We start from the raw sequence: 20,242 nt of genomic DNA on the forward strand, positions 1-20,242 counted from the left end.
CATGAGTGATTCCTACCATCCTTTCTGGGAGGGAGGAGCTAGATTCTTCCTTGATCTGTGCTGCTGGAGTCACACATCTTCCTCTGTTCTCTTCCTGCCTGAAGGGAAGAGCAGACAGTTCTCTTGTCAGCTCTGCCTACTGTTTTGATTTTGAGAATCTTAGTTTTCTTCCTCGTCACCTTTCAACTACCACTATTCTTCTCAAACCCTCCCTTCTCCTTTTCTCTGTTACTACCTCCCGCCATGCTACTCCTTCTCTCAGCCAGGGGATCTGCCCACTTCCCTTCTAAAGAGTATCTACATAACAAGACTGGCTTCTATAACAATACTGGTGTCAAGACTTAAAAACGGAGCTGGGTGCAAGCTTTAGAGTTTTCTAGAATTCTTCATCAGGACGGCTCTTTAAAAGGAGGGGGTGTGTTATGTGTGGCTCCACAGGCCTCATTCAGCCTGTTCAGCTTTCTGTACAGGGTGTGTGTAAGTAGCCTTAAGATTATGACCTGAAAAGTAAAGGTAGAAGGTAGTCCCCTGTGCAACCCCCAGTCGTTTCCGACTCTGGGGTGACGTTGCTTTCACAATGTTTTCACGGCAGACTTTTTACGAGGTAGTTTGCCATTGCCTTCCCCAGTCATCTGCACTTCCCCCCAGCAAGCTGGATACTCATTTTACCGCCTCGGAAGGGTGAACGACGGAGTCAACCTCGAGCCGGCTACCTGAACCAGCTTCCGCTGGGATCGAACTCAGGTTGTGAGCAGAGAGTTCAGACTGCAGTACTGCAGCTTTACCACTCTGTGCCACAGGGCTGAAAAGTAATCCCCCCCCTTTTTTTGTTTTACATCTAGCTTGGACAAAAATTCTGCAGAACTTAAAAGCTTTGAATGCTGATGTGTTATTTTTGGTGGGTAGCCATGTTGGCCTGAAGCAGCAGAACAAATTCAGTTCTGGGTATAAGATTTCATGTACATGCATATCCAGAATTAAACTTTATTTGTCCTAAAGGTATTAAAGGTGCCACTGGACTCAAACTTTGTGTTATTTTTGGTTAGCCTTAATAAAAGTTACTGCATGACTTCTGCTGTTAGCAATACCATTTTGTAATTCTTTTCTACCTTTTTAGCTACATTTAGTACATAGTAATTCCTTCTCCCTTATGATACTTGAGAGTTTTTGCTTTCAGGAACATTCCCCAACTATGTTATGAGCGGGGGGCCGGGGGTATGTACTTGTCAGGAAGAAGAAACAGGCAAAAGAACTAGCATGGCTACAGCTGGAACAGGCCGTTAAATTTAAAAACCCATCATTATTCTGGAAGTTGGTAAATAGTGGTTCAGTAGTGGTAACCTTCCTCACAGGTTACTAATACTATTCTTCCAGAAGTATGGGGGAATTATTATATGGCATTGTATGGGACATCAGATGAGGTGGTCTGCGCCCCGGAGGACTGTCAGGAACTGCCAGAGTGGCCTCCGGTTGAGCCTTCAGAAATAAAATCTTTAATTGGAGCCCTGAAGCCTAATAAAGCACCAGGGCTTGACTTAATCCCGGCTGAACTAATTAAAGAAAACGCTGACTGGTGGGCCCCAGTACTTGCCCACCTATGCCATGAGCCAGGGGTATGTACTTGTGCTTTCCCCCGTAAATCCTTTTTTCACAATCCAGACTTAAATTTTTTGTTCTATGAAGTTTCAAGAGATACTGCCTAATCTTTATTGATGAGAAAAAGTTACCTGAAATTAATCAGTGATACTGTTCATTTGTAAGGAGCTGGATAAGAGGCTGTACGTATGCTTAGCTTTCAGGTATTTCTGCCTATGAGAAAAAGCTACTCCAGCGATAACGATAGCCTAGAGGTCAGGCCAAGTGAAAGAGTTCTCTTGAGTATTCTAAGGTAGAGTATTGTAAAATAATAAATTATTCAGAGCTGTTCCTATTGCTAATTGAGCTTTTTTGTGACCTTGGTTTTAATAACTGACCTGTTGGCAAAAAAACACCATTACCTGGCACAGTTGAGCTCAACATATTTGATAGAAAGGACACTGAATACACTCCAAGCTGTGCTGTTTTCTTAGAGTTATACCTAGTACAAGTTCTCATCTCTGTGTATGGATACCTGTATAAAATTTCTTGTTAAAGATTTTTGGGTGGGATTCAAAGTTTACCCGTCACTCTGGGAGAGGCTGCTTGAAACTGAAGGGTGTAAGGGAGTAGGGAAAACACACCTGCTTGCCTTTTTAAGATGTTTACCTCTATGGAACAGTAATAATAAATCAGTTGCCAAGAAATTACCACTTAAGGATTGATGAGTAGGGATAACAAGCATATAAATTAGCGAAGGTGTTATAGTGGCATCTGGTTGTAAACCTTATCTACTATGCTGTGCATGAAGATACTTTGTGTTCCTTGCAGCTTTGAGATCCAGTCACACAATTTGTGGCTGCATTCCACTCATATTTTCTTAGCCACGATGTACATAGGGCAAGAAGTCATATTCTGTGATATATCCTTGCACATCCCAGGCCATCAGAATTGGCTCTGAACCAGATAGAGGGTTTTTACAACCTGTAGTACAGGTGCTGGTTTGTCAACTCCAAACGTGTTGAAAAAAATTTTGCATGTAAAAAACTTGACAGGGAAATTGACATTTATTTATTTATTTATTTTAGAAAATTTCTATTCCGCCCATTCCCCGTAGGGCTCAGGGCAGATAATAAAAACCAATAAAATACAATAAAAACATTTTATAAACAGACAACTCAAGAGCACTCAGATTCCATGACATCACATACTGCCCAGGCTAGCCATCTCACATCATGATATCTCATAGGGATGGCAGTTTTTATTCCAATTCCTAGCACAGGTGACAGTGCCGATAGGAGAGGCCAGCCAGATCAAGAACAGACGCCCGCAGCCTCAGCTAAAAGCCTGGCAAAACAGCTTCGTTTTACAGGCCCTACGGAAGGCTAATAAGCCAGGTAGGGCCCGGATCTCAATAGGGAGCTGATTCCACCAGGTCGGGGCCAGGACTGAAAAAGCCCTGGCCCTAGTTGAGGCGAGGCGGGGACAGCCAACAGATGTTTGGAGGCCGAACATAACGACCTCCTGGGCTTATATGGAAAGAGACGGTCCCGCAGGTATGTTGGTCCCAGGCTGCATAAGGCTTTAAATGTTAGCACTAGAACCTTGAAGCGGATCCGGTACTCAATGGGCAGCCAGTGCAGACTGCGGAGCTCCGGCCGAATGCCCACCCATAAAGGGTGCCAGTATGTTGAGAACTGATGACGCAGCAGATGACGTCTCCATACATCTGTAGCCTTGGTGCATGGGGTGTTATGACTAGGTATGGGCATGGACCAAAAAAATACGGTTCAGTTCACGGCTGAACCCTGAACTGCACTCCAAACCAGGAAGCTCATTTACAAATCAAACCGGTTTGTGCAGTTGGTGGCCCTGCAAACCCTATTGAAAGGGAACACAGGGGCTTTGGCCCCTGCCTGGTGGAATCAGCTTCCTATGAAGATCCGGGCGCTACCTGAATCACTATCATTTTGTAGGGCCTTTAAGATGGAGCTGTTCCGCCGGGCCTTTGTTTGAGGCAGCAGGCGTCATATTCCACCAACTATTCCATCACTTGGCCTCCCTTGTTGGGACATCATGCTTTACAGACTATAGTGCTATCCTGTTTATTATCACCATCGTTTGTTTTGGTCCAAAAACTGCTGTATCCTGTGAAATGTGCCCCTCCAGCCTGACGATGCACCTATTTGTTTTATTGTTCTATTGTTTGATTTGCTAATTTTATTGTATTGTTTTAAATTGAAATGGTAGGTTTTTATTTGTTGTTCAGTTCATGTTGTGATCTGCCCTGAGCCCGTTATGGGAAAGGGCAGAATATAAGCCTACTAAATAAATAAAATAGTTTGTCATCCAGTTCGTGTCCATCCCTAGTTATGACCTAAGGCATTAGTTTTGTAGCCCTAAGGTCGACAACCTACACATTTGGTTTTTTTCATATGATTTTTCCCCCCTCCCTCATAGCTTTGCTTGGCCACAACAGAGCAGCAGGTGAGACACTCATATTTCAAAATAGTTGCGGACAATTACCAGGGTTCAACTTTTTGATACACTTTTTATGCAGTCCTTGAATTCAGCAGGAGCTCCCAGGAGCTCAGCTCCTGAACCTTTCTGAGGGTTCCCTTCTCTCACCTACCTACCTTGTCCATTGAATAGCAGGTGCAGCTGCATTACAATCCCTGGATGAGCTCCACCACTTATTTTTCTCTAAAATGACCCCTGCTTTTGTGCACTGTGGGTTGGAATCGATAGTGCTGTTCCTCTGAACTGAATCTAGCGACCCACTAACGCTTTGGGGGAGGATGTATTTCTCTGTTGGAGGAAGATGTAGTAGGAGGAATCATTGAATCCAAATCGGTGACAAGATGAGTAACAAATGCGAAGTACTGGCCACTGTGTCTATTTTAGGTGCACTGTATTCAAGCATCAGAATTTAGTCATACCTGTGCTGTATATACCGGTTTACAGTCTGCTTTGTACAGGCTTTCATAGTAGAGAAGGAATATCCTAAATAAGTTCCAGCAGTCTTTTGCACATTGCTTTCCTACTAGCAGGCCAGATGTTGCCCTTCAGGGTCACACAATGACAACTTAATACCCTCGTTGTACTTTTGGTTGTCATTAAGGGCAAAGTAAACATTTGACCAGAAGTAGTAGTGTTTGCAGTACTAATATTATAAGTGTGCTCTTGAAATACAAGAGTTCACTGCAAATGTTTTGACTGTTGAACTTATGTTTGAAGGTGTTGCTCAGACCACAGCTGATCTCCCAGCCTGTTGCACCACAGAGCCACAAGTCAGGTTTGCACCAGGTTTTTGCAAAACCACACAGGCGTAAAGATGCTTCTGATTCAAACCAAATGGCAGCCATTAGTGTCACTGAGGTCTACTTAGATGAACACTAAAGGGTAGGATTGATTTATGGCTGATTTAATTGTTTAAATGGTTGCTTGTTAAGTGGAGCTGTTCCACAGCAAGGATGAGGGGAAATAGAACTGTCAGGCTATGTAAGAGTGTGTGTGTGTGTGAGAAAAGCCAGTTGTGCTGTGAAGCAGTGGGCCAAACATGTTGACAAACGGTTGAACTGATCACTGAAAAACCAGATCCTTCTTTGCAAGTGGCAAACAGGACTTGAGCCAGACTGGTGGGTGTTTGAGCAATTCCTATTCTTCAGTCCACTTCAATGAAACAGAAGCAAACTATCCGTGAAATGAGGAGACTTGTGCACTTCATTGGTGATCTTTTGGAGGGTGATAGTTATTTATTTGGTGTGTACCTTCCTGCTACTGGTGTAACTTGCAGGAGTGTATGCCAATATTTAAGAGGTAAATAGGAAGAACAGGTTGAAGTTGCCCTTGATTTCGGTTCTTAACTTTAACCTCCATATTTATTTCTTATTACTCCACCAAGTGTGTGAGAAGCACAATTAAATGTTGGCAACTGTTTTCTATGGTGCTGTGCAAATATGTATTGTTTTTCGTACAAAAAGGGTATTACTATAAAGGTGGTCTAGATTAAAATCTTACAGTGAAAGAGAATGAAACATTTTCTCTTAGTTATAGAGAAAAATGGAAATAGAACTCCATATGAAAGAGAACTAACAAGTGCTATTAATTTCCTTCCCTAGCCACGAGCAGATCCCATTCCAATATGTAGTTTCTGTTTGGGGACAAAGGAATCAAACCGTGAGAAAAAGCCAGAAGAACTCCTCTCCTGTGCTGATTGTGGCAGTAGTGGTAAGTCTGGCAATTTACTTAAACTAGACTTGTTTATTAAGGTTTTCCAGACTAATGGTTGTTGGTTGGGAGGTTTCGTTACAACTTTGTAATTTTTGAATCTTGAATTTAAAATTTCTGGTGCCAAGAATTAGAAGCATGTACATTGTTGGTGCCGTAGTCTTGAAATATTATCCATCCTTTCTTGTCTGATAACAATCTGATCTTTATGGGTGAGGGGGGGAAATGAACCAGGCACACTAAAATTAAATAAGTGGAAGGTGACATCTGGTCTGCTTTGAAGAGAGGCCAGAGACTTTGGTTTTTATTGATTGTTAGACTCTGTGATGGGTCAGTGCTGTAAAACAAGTTACGTTAAGGGCTGGTGTGTGGAGGAGTGCAAGTGGGCTTGAAATATGAGAAATATTGGTGGAATAAAATTGGAGGACATTGCGGATGGTGACGCTTTCCTCTGGCAGAGCCAGTCTTCTCTTGATGCATGGCTCTTCAGCATCGGTGGAAGATTTTGTGCCAGAGGCAAGCTTTCCTTTAGGCAGAACACACCCACAGGAGCTGGCCCGTTGTTGGTGTATGGAGGGAAGGGGGACTAGGCATTGCTTTAAAAGTGTTCATTTTAACTTCGTCAGAAAGCCTTCACTGTATGCCAGTGGCCATCTAGAATCCATTTTAGATTATGCAAACGTATATATTGGAACAGGGGTCTTCAGCCTGGGGCCTCCACATAGCACTTCCTTGAAAGTAACTTTTGACTTGCTGCCAAAATTTTGGAGGTGGATAGATGGGTGGTTCTTGTTGGGGTAATGCAAGAGACTTCTTCTGGAAATATAACATCTGTTGTGGACTTAGCGCTCCTCTTGTGGCTGTCTGGCTGTCTTTTGTCCACCACCTCTAACAGCATAGGTTAAAGTCAACTCTGCATTGCAAAGTTCTTGTATTTTTACAAATGGAACTGTGTCCTCTTCAATCTCCATAATAGCAAGGAAGCTGCTAGTAAGTTTCTGAGTCCTTCCATGTCTCTGTGAAGCCTAAATGCAGCGTGAGGGGGAAAAAATGTTGCTAGTTGTTAATTAACATCAAGGTCAGGGATGCAACAGTTTTGAAAACGAGCTTGGTTGATATTCAGATGTATTGCTCTCAGCTGCTTACACATGAGTCAAACCAGATCCAAGTGGGCAGCAGCTGTGTTGGTCTGAAGCAGTAGAACAAAGCAGGAGTCAAGTTGCACCTTTAAGAGCAACAAAGTTTTATTCAGAATGTCAACTTTCATGTGCTCCAAGCACACTTCATCAGTCGAGGAATCAGGTACAGTGAGCAGAGCTGCATATAGCTGGTAGGCAGTGGTTTAGAATGCAAAATGGTACAAATTTAAGATCCAGTGACAGAAGAGTAAAATTAACAAATGGAGCAAACCTTTGATCTGGGTAGCATGAGCGTGAGAAAGCAATAAAACAGTAATATGTCAAAATGTGAGAATGTCTGCTAATCTGTTGTTATAAGCCTGGGCCAAAATGAGGGCATTTCTATCTCAGAAGTCTTTGTTCAGAGGTTAGATTTGAATGCCGTGATGAGCAGTTTTGTACTTGTGCATCCGCTGCTTTTATGGGATTTTCTGCTGTTCAGGAGGGAGAAGTCTGGCCTCAGGCAGGAATACAGCCATGACTCCTGGAAGTTTCCAGTGAGAGAGCTAAGGAGGCAGCCTTCACTTAGAGCTCAGATGCCATCTGAGGAGGACAGGCTTGGCTCCCTCCCGTAGACAGTGGCTGAATGTGATGGGGAGGGCCAAGTAGAGAACAGCCTCAGAAAGCCTCAGGTGCTTTCAACCTCCTCCCTGGACTGAGGCTTGGCAGGGCCTAAAGCAGGGGTGGGGAACGTCAGGCCCGAGGGCTGTTTGTGGCCCTCAGTATCACAAGGTCTGGCTCTTGGAGAGCCTGAGTGGTGGGCATTGTGAAGGACTGCTGCTGGGGTATATGGGTTCCTTTAAAGGTCTGCTGGGAGCAGCTGCAGTTTCTGCAGGGAGGGAGGGGTGGCAGGGGTGTGGGCTGAGAGCCAGCTACCACCAGTTCTATCTGCACTTGATTAACCCACATAGAATCATAGAGTTGGAAGGGACCTCTAAGGTCATCTAGTCCAACTCCCTGCACAATGCAGGAAACTCACAAACACCTCCCCCTAAATTCACAGGATCTTCATTGCTGTCAGATGGCCATCTAGCTTCTGTTTAAAAACCTCCAAGGAAGGAGAACCCACCACCTCCCGAGGAAGCCTGTTTCACTGAGGAATCGCTCTAACGGTCAGGAAGTTCTTCCTAGTGTTGAGCTGGAAACGCTTTCGATTTAATTTCAACCCATTGGTTCTGGTCCTACCTTCTGGGGCCACAGAAAACAATTCCACCCATCCTCTATAGGACAACCCTTCAAGTACTTGAAGATGGTGATCATGTCACCTGTCAGCCGCCTCCTCTCCAGGCTAAACATCCCCAGCTCCTTCAACCTTTCCTCATAGGACTTGGTCTCCAGACCCCTCACCATCTTTGTCGCCCTCCTCTGGACCCGTTCCAGCTTGTCTATATCCTTCTTAAAATGTGGTGCCCAAAACTGAACACAAGACTCCAGGTGAGATGTTACCAGAGCAGAGTAAAGCGATACCATCACATCACGTGATCTGGATACTATACCTCTGTTGATACAGCCCCAAATTGCATTTGCCTTGTTAGCTACCACATCACACTGTTAACTCATGTTCAGCGTATGATCCACTAAGACCCCTAGATGCTTTTTGCACATACTACTGCTAAGACAAGTCTCCCCCATCCTATAACCATGCATTGGATTTTTCCTACCTAAATGCAGAACTTTACATTTATCCCTGTTAAAATTCATGTTATTGATTTTAGCCGTTTTCCAGCCTGTCAAGGTCATCCTGTTTCTGTCTTCTTCTGTGTTTGCAACCCCTCCCAATTCAGTATCATCTGCAAATTTAATAAGCATTTCCTCTATTCCTTTATCCAAATCATTGATAAAGATGTTGAACCAAACAGGTCCCAGGACAGATCCTTGAGGGACTCCACTTGTCACTCCTCTCCAAGAGGATGAGGAACCATTCACAAGCACTCTTTGGGTGCAATCTGTCAAGCAGTCACAGATCCACCTAACGGTAACAGGATCCAAACCACATTTTACCAACTTGTCAACAAGGATAGTATGTGGAACTTATCAAAAGCCTTACTGAAATCAAGATAAACTATGTCTAAAGCATTCCCCTGATCCAGTAAGGTAGTCACTTTCTCAAAAAAAGAGATCAGGTTAGTGTCAGGCGGGGGTTCATTGAAGCTCACAAGTAAGCGGACTTGGTATTTTGAAACAAAGTTGCATTTATTGGATACTTCAGAGTTACTCCGGCTTGGTAGGCATTGGAACTGATGGAGATCAGGTCAAATCATTGGTGTTTAACATTCTACATCAAAGCAATTGCTTCTACCCCTCATTTCCCAAAACAAAAGGCTGCTTTTGCATGTGAGAGTTTTCCCAACGTTCCCCCCTTATCTTTTCAGTTGGTGGTTACATGGCTTGTTCTTGAGAAAACCATGCTGGCTCTTAGTAATCACATCCATTCTTTCTAAATGTTCCAGGACCGACTGTTTGATGACTTGTTCTAAAACTTTTCCGGATATAGACAGCAAGCTGATGGGTCGGTAGTTACCCGGAGCCTCTTTTTTCCCCCTTCTTGAAGATGGGGACAACATTTGCCCGCCTCCAATCTTCCGGCACCTCTCCTGTTCTCCAAGAATTCTCAAAAATAATGACCAGAGGCTCAGAAATTACATCCGCAAGCTCTTTTAGAACCCTTGGATGCAATTCATCTGGCCCTGACTTAGTTTCATTTAAAGAAACTAGGTGTTTATGTACTATCCCTATGCTGATCCTAGGTTGGAACTTCATACCCTCCTTATTTGTTCTGTTTTTGCCATGTTGAGCACTGTTTCCCTCAGAAGAGAAGACTGAGGAAAAGTAGGAATTGAGCAGTTCCGCCCTCTCTTCATTACCCGTTACAATTTCACTTTCTTGCCCTTGCAGTGGGCCTACCATGTCCTTGCTCTTTTTCTTACTCTGAACGTAAGAAAAGAACCCTTTTTTGTTGTTTTTAGCATCTTTTGTTGTTTTTAGCATCTAAGCTCATACTGAGCTTTAGCTTTCCTACCTTTTTCTCTACGAGCACTGGTGATTTGTTTATATTCATCCTTGGTAATAAGACCCTCCTTCCAATTCCTAAAGAAGTCTTTTTTATTTCTTAAGTCTTTAGAGAGCTGTTTATTGAGCCACTTCGACTTCTTTAGGCTTTTTCCATTTTTTCTTCTCATAGGAATCATCTGTGATTGCGCTTTCAGTATTTCACTTTTAAGAAACTTCCACCCCTCCTGAACTCCCTTCCTCAGAAGTATCTCTGACTATGGGATTTTACCCAGCATGGTTCTAAGTTTATCGAAGTTTGCCTTTCTGAAGTCCAACCTATAAGTCTGACTACGTATAGCTTTCCCCTTCCCTAAGACTGTAAATTCCAAAATCACATGATCACTACTGCCCAGGGCGCCCACTATTTCCCCTTCTTCAATCAATTCTTCCTTGTTGGTGAGAACCAAATCCAAGATAGCAGATCCCCTTGTTTCCTTCTTCACTTTCTGGGAAAAGAAGTTGTCAGCAAGACAAGTCAAGAATCTATTTGACTTTTCATTTTTAGCAGAGTTGGACTTCCAACAGATGTGCAGGTAATTGAAATCTCCCATGATCACTGTATCCCTTCTCTTGGAGAACTTTGCAGACTGCTGTAGAAGTATCTCATCCAAGTCCTCTGCCTGACTTGGTGGTCTATAGCAGACCCCCACAATAATATTACTGTTATTTCTTACTCCTTTTATTTTTACCCAGAGACTGAGTTGCCATTCTCAGATTCATATATTTCCTCACAAGTATATACCTCCTTCACATATACTGTGAAGGAGGTATATACTTGTGATATAGCACATATACTGCTATGCCTCCTTTCTCATTTGCCTGTCCCTTTTAAATAAGTTGTACCCCTGAATCCTAATATTCCAGTTGTGAGTGTCATCCCACGAAGTTTCAGTAAGGCCTATTATGTCATAGTCTCCTTCCTTTATTAGGACTTCCAGTTCCTCCTCTTTGTTTCCCATACTCTGTGCATTAGTGCAGAGACATCGGAATCCACGTTTTATGCATCCCGAGGGTTTAGTTTCCGTACAAGCCTGCATAGTGTGGCCTAATATGCTAATATTAGGGGATGTGGTCTAATACGCTAATGAGTTCCTGCTGGGCTTTTTCTACAAAACAAAAAAGGCTAGGATCTATTCTAGGCATTTGCCTAGGGTGGCAGGCGAGGGGTGTGTGCCAAATTAGGCTCGCCCCTCATGACTTCAAAAAGGAAAACAATTATTTATATTAATTTTCAGAATTGCTACCATCAAAATGAACATTCTTCCGAGAGTTTTATTTTTCTTCCAAACAATTCCAATTATTCTTCCCAAACTGTTTTTCCAACACCTTAATGAAATGATTAAGGTTTTTATTTGGCAGGGCAAAAAAGCTAGAATAAAATCAAAGGTGTTGCATGGCAGTAAGTTAAGAGGGGGGCTTGCACTCCCAGAATGGAACCTGTGCTATAAGGCTTGTTGTATAGCATGGTTAAGGGAATGGTGTATTTTGGAAAATAAGAGGCTATTAGTTTTGGAAGGTGCGGGTTTAGGAGAAGGGTGGCATAATTATATGTGGTATCGTAATCCTGCCAAATCTAGCTTGTTTCTAAGACATGAAATAAGAAAATCTTTATTCAGAGTTTGGCTGGAAATTAAGGTGTATTACTCCCACATACCACAATGGTTATCTCCAATAGAGGCCCTGACACACCCAAATCTGTACGTTTGGGAAAACCAACATAATTATGGAAGTTTATTGGACAACAAAAACGCCTTGAACGTAGAAGAGCTCACCAAATTGGATTGGTGGGTACAATGTCAGTTAAAATCAAGGTTTCAAAAGGACAAAGAAAAAGGCTTCTCGAAAAAACCAAATGACTTTGACTTACTAATATTGACTAAGCAGAAGCTTATCTCCAAAGCCTATGAATGGTTACTCCAAACTAAGACGCAAGGAGAGATGGTGAAAGAATGTTGGATTCGATGGCTAAAAGACTTCGGTTTTAACATAGACTTGGCAGAGTGGGAAAAACTATGGAAACAGAATTTAAAATTAACAAGATCTGTCGATTTTAAGGAAAATCTTTATAAAATGGTATACAGATGGTATCTCACCCCAGATAGACTGGCCAGAATATACCCTAAATATTCGAATAAGTGCTGGAAATGCAGAGAAACAAAAGGATCTTTGATCCATATATGGTGGCAGTGCGAGCACGCCAAAAAATTCTGGGCCCAAATTAACATATGGTCACAAAAAATTTTAAAAATAAAAATTTGTCATACACCTGAATTATACCTTTTAAATATTTGCAGACAAAACATCCCCAAAACAAGATTGAAGCTATTGCTGCATATAATTACCGCAGCTAGAATACTATATGCTAAATATTGGAGGTCTGATAAGATACCTAATAGAGAGGAATTCGTATCTAAACTGTTAGAAGCTGCCGAGTCAGATTTACTGTCCACAAGACTGAGAGATGGTAATGTCCAAAAATGTCAAGAGGAATGGGACCCCATTTATAGCTGGGTTAAAAGCAAAGGATTTGATATGGAGTAACAGAAACTAAATTGATCCTTTCCACTCCTTGGGTGAATGGGGATTTGTTTTTGTAGATTTGTGTTGATTTGATTTGTTTGTATGTTTGAGTTTTTTTTTGTTATGCATATTCATCTAAGTCTATCTTTATGTTAAATAAAATCAAAAATTATATTTAAAACAAATATTTATATTAATTTTGCCGGCCTGAATTGTTCTCCCTTGGCGGAGCCCTGTTTTTTAAATTGATAATTTTGTATGGTTCCCCACCTCTGACCTAAAGAGTGGGGTGCTGGAGGGCACGCTGGCCCAAGATGCCATGCTGGCATAAGTTGTTCTGGGTGCTGACATGGTTTAAAAGCACCTGAAGGCAGCCAGAACGGACACCTGCCTGCCTTTATTCAGGGCAAGAGTCATGCAGTTGTATGCAGAGAATGAAAAATGTGATTTCAGCTCCCACTGGGTAGTATGAGAATGCACATGCATGAGATTTGTCTCCCTTAGGAACCAGCAAGGCACAAGGAACCAAGAAGACAAACTCCACAGCACTGAGTGTTCTACTCTTTGTCAGCAGAACAAACGTTTAACAATACTTATTTGGCAAACAATGTTTTGAAGTGATGACATTTTTTTATTTTTATTTTTGCAAATTAAAAGTTTTATTGAATTTTAGATATAGGAAAAGGGGAAAGGGAAGAATCTACAGGGAAATCAGGGTTGGAGAGGGAGTGCAAATGTCTCTCTTGCCTACATTTTCTTTCTTACTACAAATACATCTAATTCAATTAAATCTCAATCTATATGTCATTTACAATTAGTACCTCCATTTTGTACGATTGGTTGGGTGCAGTATAAGTTTGGAATTTGAGGCAACTAAGTGGCAGCATATTTGTATATAAGATAAGAAGTGAGTACTGTATAATATACTGAATAAGATGGAGCAATTACAAGAAATGTGTATTTGTAAGCCAAAGTAAAAGTTATAAAGAGATGGAAGTGATGCATTTTAATGTTTTTTAATGTTATAAGCCTCCCTGAGCCCGCTTGCGGGATAGGACAGGGTATAAATTGAAACATTAAATTAAAAGTGGGGCAGAGGGTGCTGTAGTTTCAGTGAGGCAGTGTGAGAATACGCATGCATGAATTCATCAACGTCCGCAGTTCCGTTGCCTTTGATATTAACAAATATCAAATCAGGCAGCCATAAATGACATCAAGAAAATTCACATCTGCAAGTTACTGTGGATGAGTGAGCTTCTGTGTCAAGTCGACGGATTCAAGAATGAGTCAAAGTTGATACTAAGACTACATTTATTGATAACCGGTACTCTGGCGCAAGCCTCTAGCTTGCTAAGAATGAAGCCAATACATTGATACATGGGTTTTAAGATACACTGGACATTCTGGGGGAGCCCCATTTGCATGTGTTTGAGGGGGACCTGCAGGGAAACACTTTGAGGTTGCACTTACACAGTTGTTGTTTTTAATCAGATACATATTTGAACACCAGTAGACATTCAGATAGTGAATGTGCTGATTGCAGTCTGGAAACTGAAATAACAGGTGATCAGCTGTGCCACTTCAAGGTGAAATGAATGAAAAAAGCAATGAAAAAACCAGCTAATTGTAAAACATAGTACAGATATTCTCACCATATGAGCAATACCTGATTATGCAAATTCTGTCTGTCTTGTCTGTCTATCTGTTTGCCTGCCTGCTTGTTTTCAGAATTATACTCTGCTTTTCTGCCTTCATCAGGGCCACCAATGGCACTAAGAGATTAAAGTGTACAATAAAATCACAAAAACCATTACAACCATTATGTATGTGAAATGGATAAATGAAGATACAGGGAGTAAAACAAACCGTGTCTAGTTCTTAGCTTTTTCTGCAACTGAGTAAACATCAGAAAAAGGTGGATCTGGGTAACTACCAACCATTCAGCTTAACATCTATACCTGGAAAATCTTTAGAAGAAATCAGTCAGTCCTGGAACATTTAGAAAGGATGGCTGTGATCACTAAGAGCCAGCTTGGGTTTCTCAAGAACAAGTCACATCAGACTAACCTTATCTCTTTTTTTGAAAAAGTTCCTTCCTTGCTGGATCAGGGGAATGCTGTAGACATACTTTTATCAATTTCAGTAAGGCTTTTGATACTATTCCTGTTGACAAGTTGGTAAAATGTGGTTTGTGTCTTGTTAGTGATAGGTGGATCTGTAACTAGTTGACAGGTTGCACCCAAAGAGTGCTTGTGAATTATCCCTCATCCTCTTGGAGAGGAGTGACAAGTGAAGTGCCTCAAGGATCTGTCCTGAGACCTGTTTTGCTCAACATCTTCATCAATGATTTGGATGAAGGAATAGACGGAATGCTTATTAAATTTGCACATGATAGTAAATTGAGAGGCGTAGTACATACAGTAGATGATCTTGACAGTCTGGAAAACTGGGCTATAACAAATAAAATGAATTTTGATGGAGATAAATGTAAAGTTCTGCATTTAGGTAGCAAAAATCCATTGCATCATTATACTATAGTGGAGACTTGTCTTGGCAGTAGTATGTGGGAAAAGGATCTAGGGGTCTTAGTGGACTGTACACTGAATGTGAGTCAGCAGTGTGATGTGGTGGCTAAAAAGGCAAATGCAATTTTGGGCTGCATCAATAGAAGCATAGTTAGTGTCAAGATCTTTCAAAGCAATGGTATCTCTTTATTCTGCTCTGGTTAGACCTCACCTAATGTATTGTATTCAGTTTAAAGTGACACAGTTTATGAAGGATATAGACAAGCTGGAATGTGTGCAGAGGAGGGGTCTGGAGACCAAGTCCTATGGAGAAAGACTGAAGGAGTTGGGTATGTTTAGCTTAGAGAGGAATGACTGAGAGGTGATACATTCACCATCTTCAAGAATTTGAAGGGCTGTCATATAGAACAGGGGTGGCCAACGGTAGCTCTCCAAATTTTTTTCCCCTACAACTCCCATCAGCCCCAGCCATTTGCCATGCTGGCTGGGGCTGATGGGAGTTGTAGGCAAAAAAAACATCTGAAGAGCTACCGTTGGCCACCCCTGATATAGAAGATGGTGCAGAATTGTTTTCCATTGCCTCAGAACCATTGAGTTGAAATTAAATCAGAAGAGTTTTCGGTGAAACATTAGGAAGAACTTCCTGACAGAGCAATTCCTTGGTGAAAGAGGCTTCCTTGGGAGTTGGTGGGCTCTCCTTCCTTGGAGGTTTTTAAGCAGAGGCTAGATGGCCATCTGACAGTGATGCGGATCCTGTGAATTAGGCAGATCATGAAAAGGAGGGCGGGAAGGGCTGCATCAGTGTTTAGTTCTTGTGGCCCTTTCTTACTGGCCCAGGGAAATGCTGATTGACACTTTGGGGATATGTGTGTGTGTGTGGGGGGGGGAAGGTATTTGTGAATTTCCTGTATTGTGCAGAGGGTTGGACTAGATGATCTGGAGGTCCCTTCCAGCACTGTGATTCTATCATGAAATTTGACCCTGAAGTTGCTGGATTGGTTTAGAGGGCCACTGGGGGCGAGAAAAATAATTTAGAGACGGTTTAAAGCAGGTTTACTCAGTGTCTGTTCAGTAGTACCTACTCCCAGGAAAACGTTCTTAGGATGGCACCGTTAGATTTGGTTACTGGTGCAACTGACAGATGTCAGTCTTTTTGAGCTGCCTTGAGCCACAGTGAATGCGGAAAAGGGCCAACTATACATGTTTTGATGGGTTTTTAAAAAATAAGCTCTTCTGTCATTACAGGACTGAGAGGGTTTTGGAAGAAAACAAGCTGCATACACATGTCTGAAAGACAGACTGTTGTTTCTTAGTGCCTGCAGCTGCGTGGTGTATAATGTGGCCTTAAATCTGGGAGTGAAATGGTTTTTCAGGTCCTAAGTGGCTAAGAGTGAAGAGATAGATAACACGTTTTGTCTTTTCTTACGTGTATTAGTGTTATCTTGGAATGAATGTCCATCTTGGGAGCTAAATGAGAACTTAAAAACCTGAAAGTGTTTCCCCTTTCCAGTTATTTAGCATTTAGTGTTCTTTTTTCATTCGCCCTCATGGCTGCACTGCAGATTATGTTACGTTTGCTGCTTCTCTTAAGAGCAGGGAACAGATGAAGTCCTGCCTGTGGGCGCTGACCGGGATGCTGGGCCTGTTGCTGGGACTTGACAGCATTTTCCCACCACCCGTCGGTGTGACATAATTTTGCTCTCGCTTCTTTCTGTCAGACGCTGCTGGTTTCACAACTAATTTATGAAAAATGCAATTTTAACTAGATACCAAATGTATATGGAACATCCTTCTCCAATTTAGTTGTTACGTTCTGGCTGTTTGCAAAGGCAGCTTTTCATTAATCAGTGCCTAATGCATGTCAGCTATTCTTCCGTTAGAACAATTCACTGACAATTCTAAGGAACGTCAATAGTTGGAAGACTCGACTTTTTGTGGATCAGCTTCCATTTGAATTAGCACTGATGCATTCTGTCTGCCTCATTAAAGCTAAATTATGTTTAATTAGTCGCTTAGATGTATTTAGATATACAAAATGACATGTTGAGACTGGCAGTCAAATTGCCAGATGAGTAAACCTCAGTTACAGGTGACTCCCCCCCCCCCCCCGCAAAAAAAAACCCTCCTGAAATCGAGGATAATAGCTTGTGATATTTTCTTTGTGGTCTCTGTGGGGTCCTATGGGATAGCGTGCCTGAGGCAATTCCAGTTGGCAACCACACATGTTCACTGAGGTGGGCATGAGTGTCCTGCCAACTTCCTTCGGACCGCTGCGCTGATCAGACTGATCTCCTTCCCTCTTTCTCTAATTTACCTTTGTGAACTTTGCTTAATTTTTTTTTCTTTCTTTCTTGATCCATACCCAGGAAAGAAAGGGATATTTTGAGTCTGGCACCCATAGAATCATAGAGTTGGAAGGGACCTCCAGGGTCATCTAGTCCAACCCCCTGCACAATGCAGGAAACCCACAAATACTGTCCCCCTAAATTCACAGGATCTTCATTGCTGTCAGATGGCCATCTAGCTCTTCTCCAGGTTTTTCCCCTGACTGGGGACTGGGGCCTTCCACCCCCCCCCCTCTTTTCCTACTTTTCTCCTTTTCTTTCCTGCATTTTTCTTTTTGGATAAGCCTACTTTTCCCTCCCCCCCACCGTTTTTATTCTGCGTTTCCCCCCAGCGGCTTATGGTGAAATGCTGGGGGGGGGGGGATGCATTTCATACAGTGCTCCAAGTGTGGCAGTAAAATCACGCCAACAGACAGCCACTCCCTTTGCCTTCTCTTTTTAACTGATTGGGGCCAATGAACACATAGCTGAGTCAAAGAGTTGCCAACTCCAGGTTTGGAAATTCCTGGGGATTTGTGGCATGCAGCCTGGAGAGGCCAGGGTTTGGAGAGGGGACGAGATTCACCGGAGGTGTGAAACCATTAAATTTATGCTTCAGCCTGCTAATTAAATTTAGATAATTATTATTATTTGACTTATTAAGTTATCTTTACTTAGTGACTAAGAGCCCCGTGACACAGAGCGGTGAAGCTGCAGTACTGCAGTCGGAGCCCTCTGCTCACAACCTGAGTTCGATCCCAGCAGAAGCTGGTTCAGATAGCCCGCTCAGGTTGACTCAGCCTTCCATCCTTCTGAGGTCAGTAAAATGAGTACCCAGCTTGCTGGGGGGAAAGCGTAGATGGCTGGGGAAGACAATGGCAAACCACCCCGTAAAAAGTCTGCCGTGAAAATGTTGTGAAAGCAACGTCACTCCAGAGTCGGAAAAAAACGAGTGGTGCTTGCACAGGGGACTACCTTTTTACTTAGTGACTAGCCCTTGATGTTCCTTTAATGCCCCCCTGCCCCAAAATTCCTGCCTGCGGGGCTGACTTAAAGGAACCTGTGATGGGCTTGTAATAGTCCTGAGTCTCTACTCACAGGTCACAGTGTTCCCATTGTGTCTTCTGATATAAGGCAATTGGTGGAGAAGATCTGAACGATGGATTAGTTCCAGGATAGATCTAGGTGGGCAGCCGTGTTGGTCTGAAGCAGTAGAACAAAGTAGGAGTCAAGTGGCACCTCTAAGACCAACAAAGTTTTATTCAGAATGTGTGCTTTCGTATGCATGCATACTTCTTCAGACGAGGGGACCCTAGTGTGCATGCATACGAAAGCTTACATTCTGAATAAAACTTGGTTGGTATTAAAGGTGCACCTTGACGCCTACTTTGTCCTGTTAGTTCCAGGAGTTGTCCTGTTGTTGATCCCTGACTAGGTCAGTGCCATTTTCCTCTTCTGTTTTATGGAAGTTCTGTAGGAGTAGAAAGAAGGCTGACCCATGTAAACATGAGTTGATGGATTAACAAAATCCACGTTTAGAGGTGCATAACCTTGTTGAGTCAGTGAGCAATTTTAAGAACGGAAGGGCTGCCATCTCAAAATGCTTGCGCTAGGTACTGGAGCCAATTGCAAAATGTTAGCAAGTTGTATGCTAAGCATCCTCCTCCTCTAAATGCAGTTGTTTCGGGGTTCTCATGCTCCGTTGAGAGGGAGGAACGCTGGAACTGGCTCTTTGCTTTGAAGAATAAGCAGATGAGCAACAGAAGATGTTGCCCATGCCCCCTCCCCCCCCGCATTGGAGGTCATTATCCTTGCTCATTTCAGCTTCTAGGTACTTACAAGCAGGGCTTTTTGTAGCAGGAACTTATTTGCATATTAGGCCACACCCACCTAATGCACCCAATCCTCCAAGAGCTTACACGGTTCTCAGTACAGGGCCTACTGTAAGCTCCAGGAGGACTGGCTACATCAGAATGTGTGGCCTAATATGCAAAGGAGTTCCTGCTACAAAAAAAGCCCTGCTTAGGTTTCCAGAGGCATTGCATGGTGTAGCTAGCTCAGCTCTTACCTTCTTTTTATCAGCATGTTCATCCTCGGGACAGCAGATTCTGTGTTGGTTGGAAAGAATCTATATACAGATAGCACAAATGTGAACCATACTAATTTCTCCATGGATTTCTATAGCTTTCTTCTGGCCTTCCTGTTACAGGCAGTATAGAAACATACCAGTAGTAGTTGGGTTTGAAGGCATTAAAGCAAATAATACTACTGACCATAGGTCATTTTGTATAAAAAGAGGTGCCGGAGCTCATTAGCACACACCCCTGACATCACCGGCAGGTGGACTAAATTATATCAGCTCAGCATCTACCTTAAAATGCTTCTTGAATTAGAATTGTCATAATAAAACCTTACTTTTTAAATGACTTTCTCCAGTGCGGCCACAGTGGCATGATGAAGATTTCCATCTGTCTGCTTTATATATTTTGGTTATTTTCCCTTTTTGTGTGTGTGGGGAAATAGTAGAAATTTTTTCAAATCTTAGAGTTCAGAAAAATTCTTACAGGGGGTTTGACCTATGGAACCCAGAAGCAAGTATTCGGGGAAGGGGTAAGAAAGAAAGAGTGCAATAAAATGTAGAGGTTCTGGAACTCCTGTGAGCTCTTGCCCAAAATGAGGTCTGCTATTGAGTATCTGCTTAGTAATGTATTTAATGAAATTTCTTCAAGTAGTTTAACGTAAACTTCAAGTAGTTTAACATAATCGAAAAGGTTAGACAGTTTGGTGTAGTGGTTAAGTATGCGGACTCTGGGAGAACAGGGTTTGATTCCCCACTCCT

General features: G+C 42.5%; 1 protein-coding gene across 1 annotated transcript in view; it reads left to right on the forward strand.

Moving 5' to 3' along the window:
• KAT6B (lysine acetyltransferase 6B) overlaps positions 1-20,242 on the forward strand; it is a 197,804-nt gene that overhangs the window by 85,057 nt on the left and 92,505 nt on the right. The window contains exon 3 of the mRNA XM_060236705.1: positions 5,697-5,805. Within this exon, the coding sequence (XP_060092688.1) occupies positions 5,697-5,805 (109 nt within the window). The remainder of the gene's footprint in view (positions 1-5,696; positions 5,806-20,242) is intronic.

The sequence above is a fragment of the Heteronotia binoei genome, chromosome 4 (genome assembly GCF_032191835.1).
Source record: "Heteronotia binoei isolate CCM8104 ecotype False Entrance Well chromosome 4, APGP_CSIRO_Hbin_v1, whole genome shotgun sequence".
Taxonomy (NCBI): Eukaryota; Metazoa; Chordata; class Lepidosauria; order Squamata; family Gekkonidae; genus Heteronotia; species Heteronotia binoei.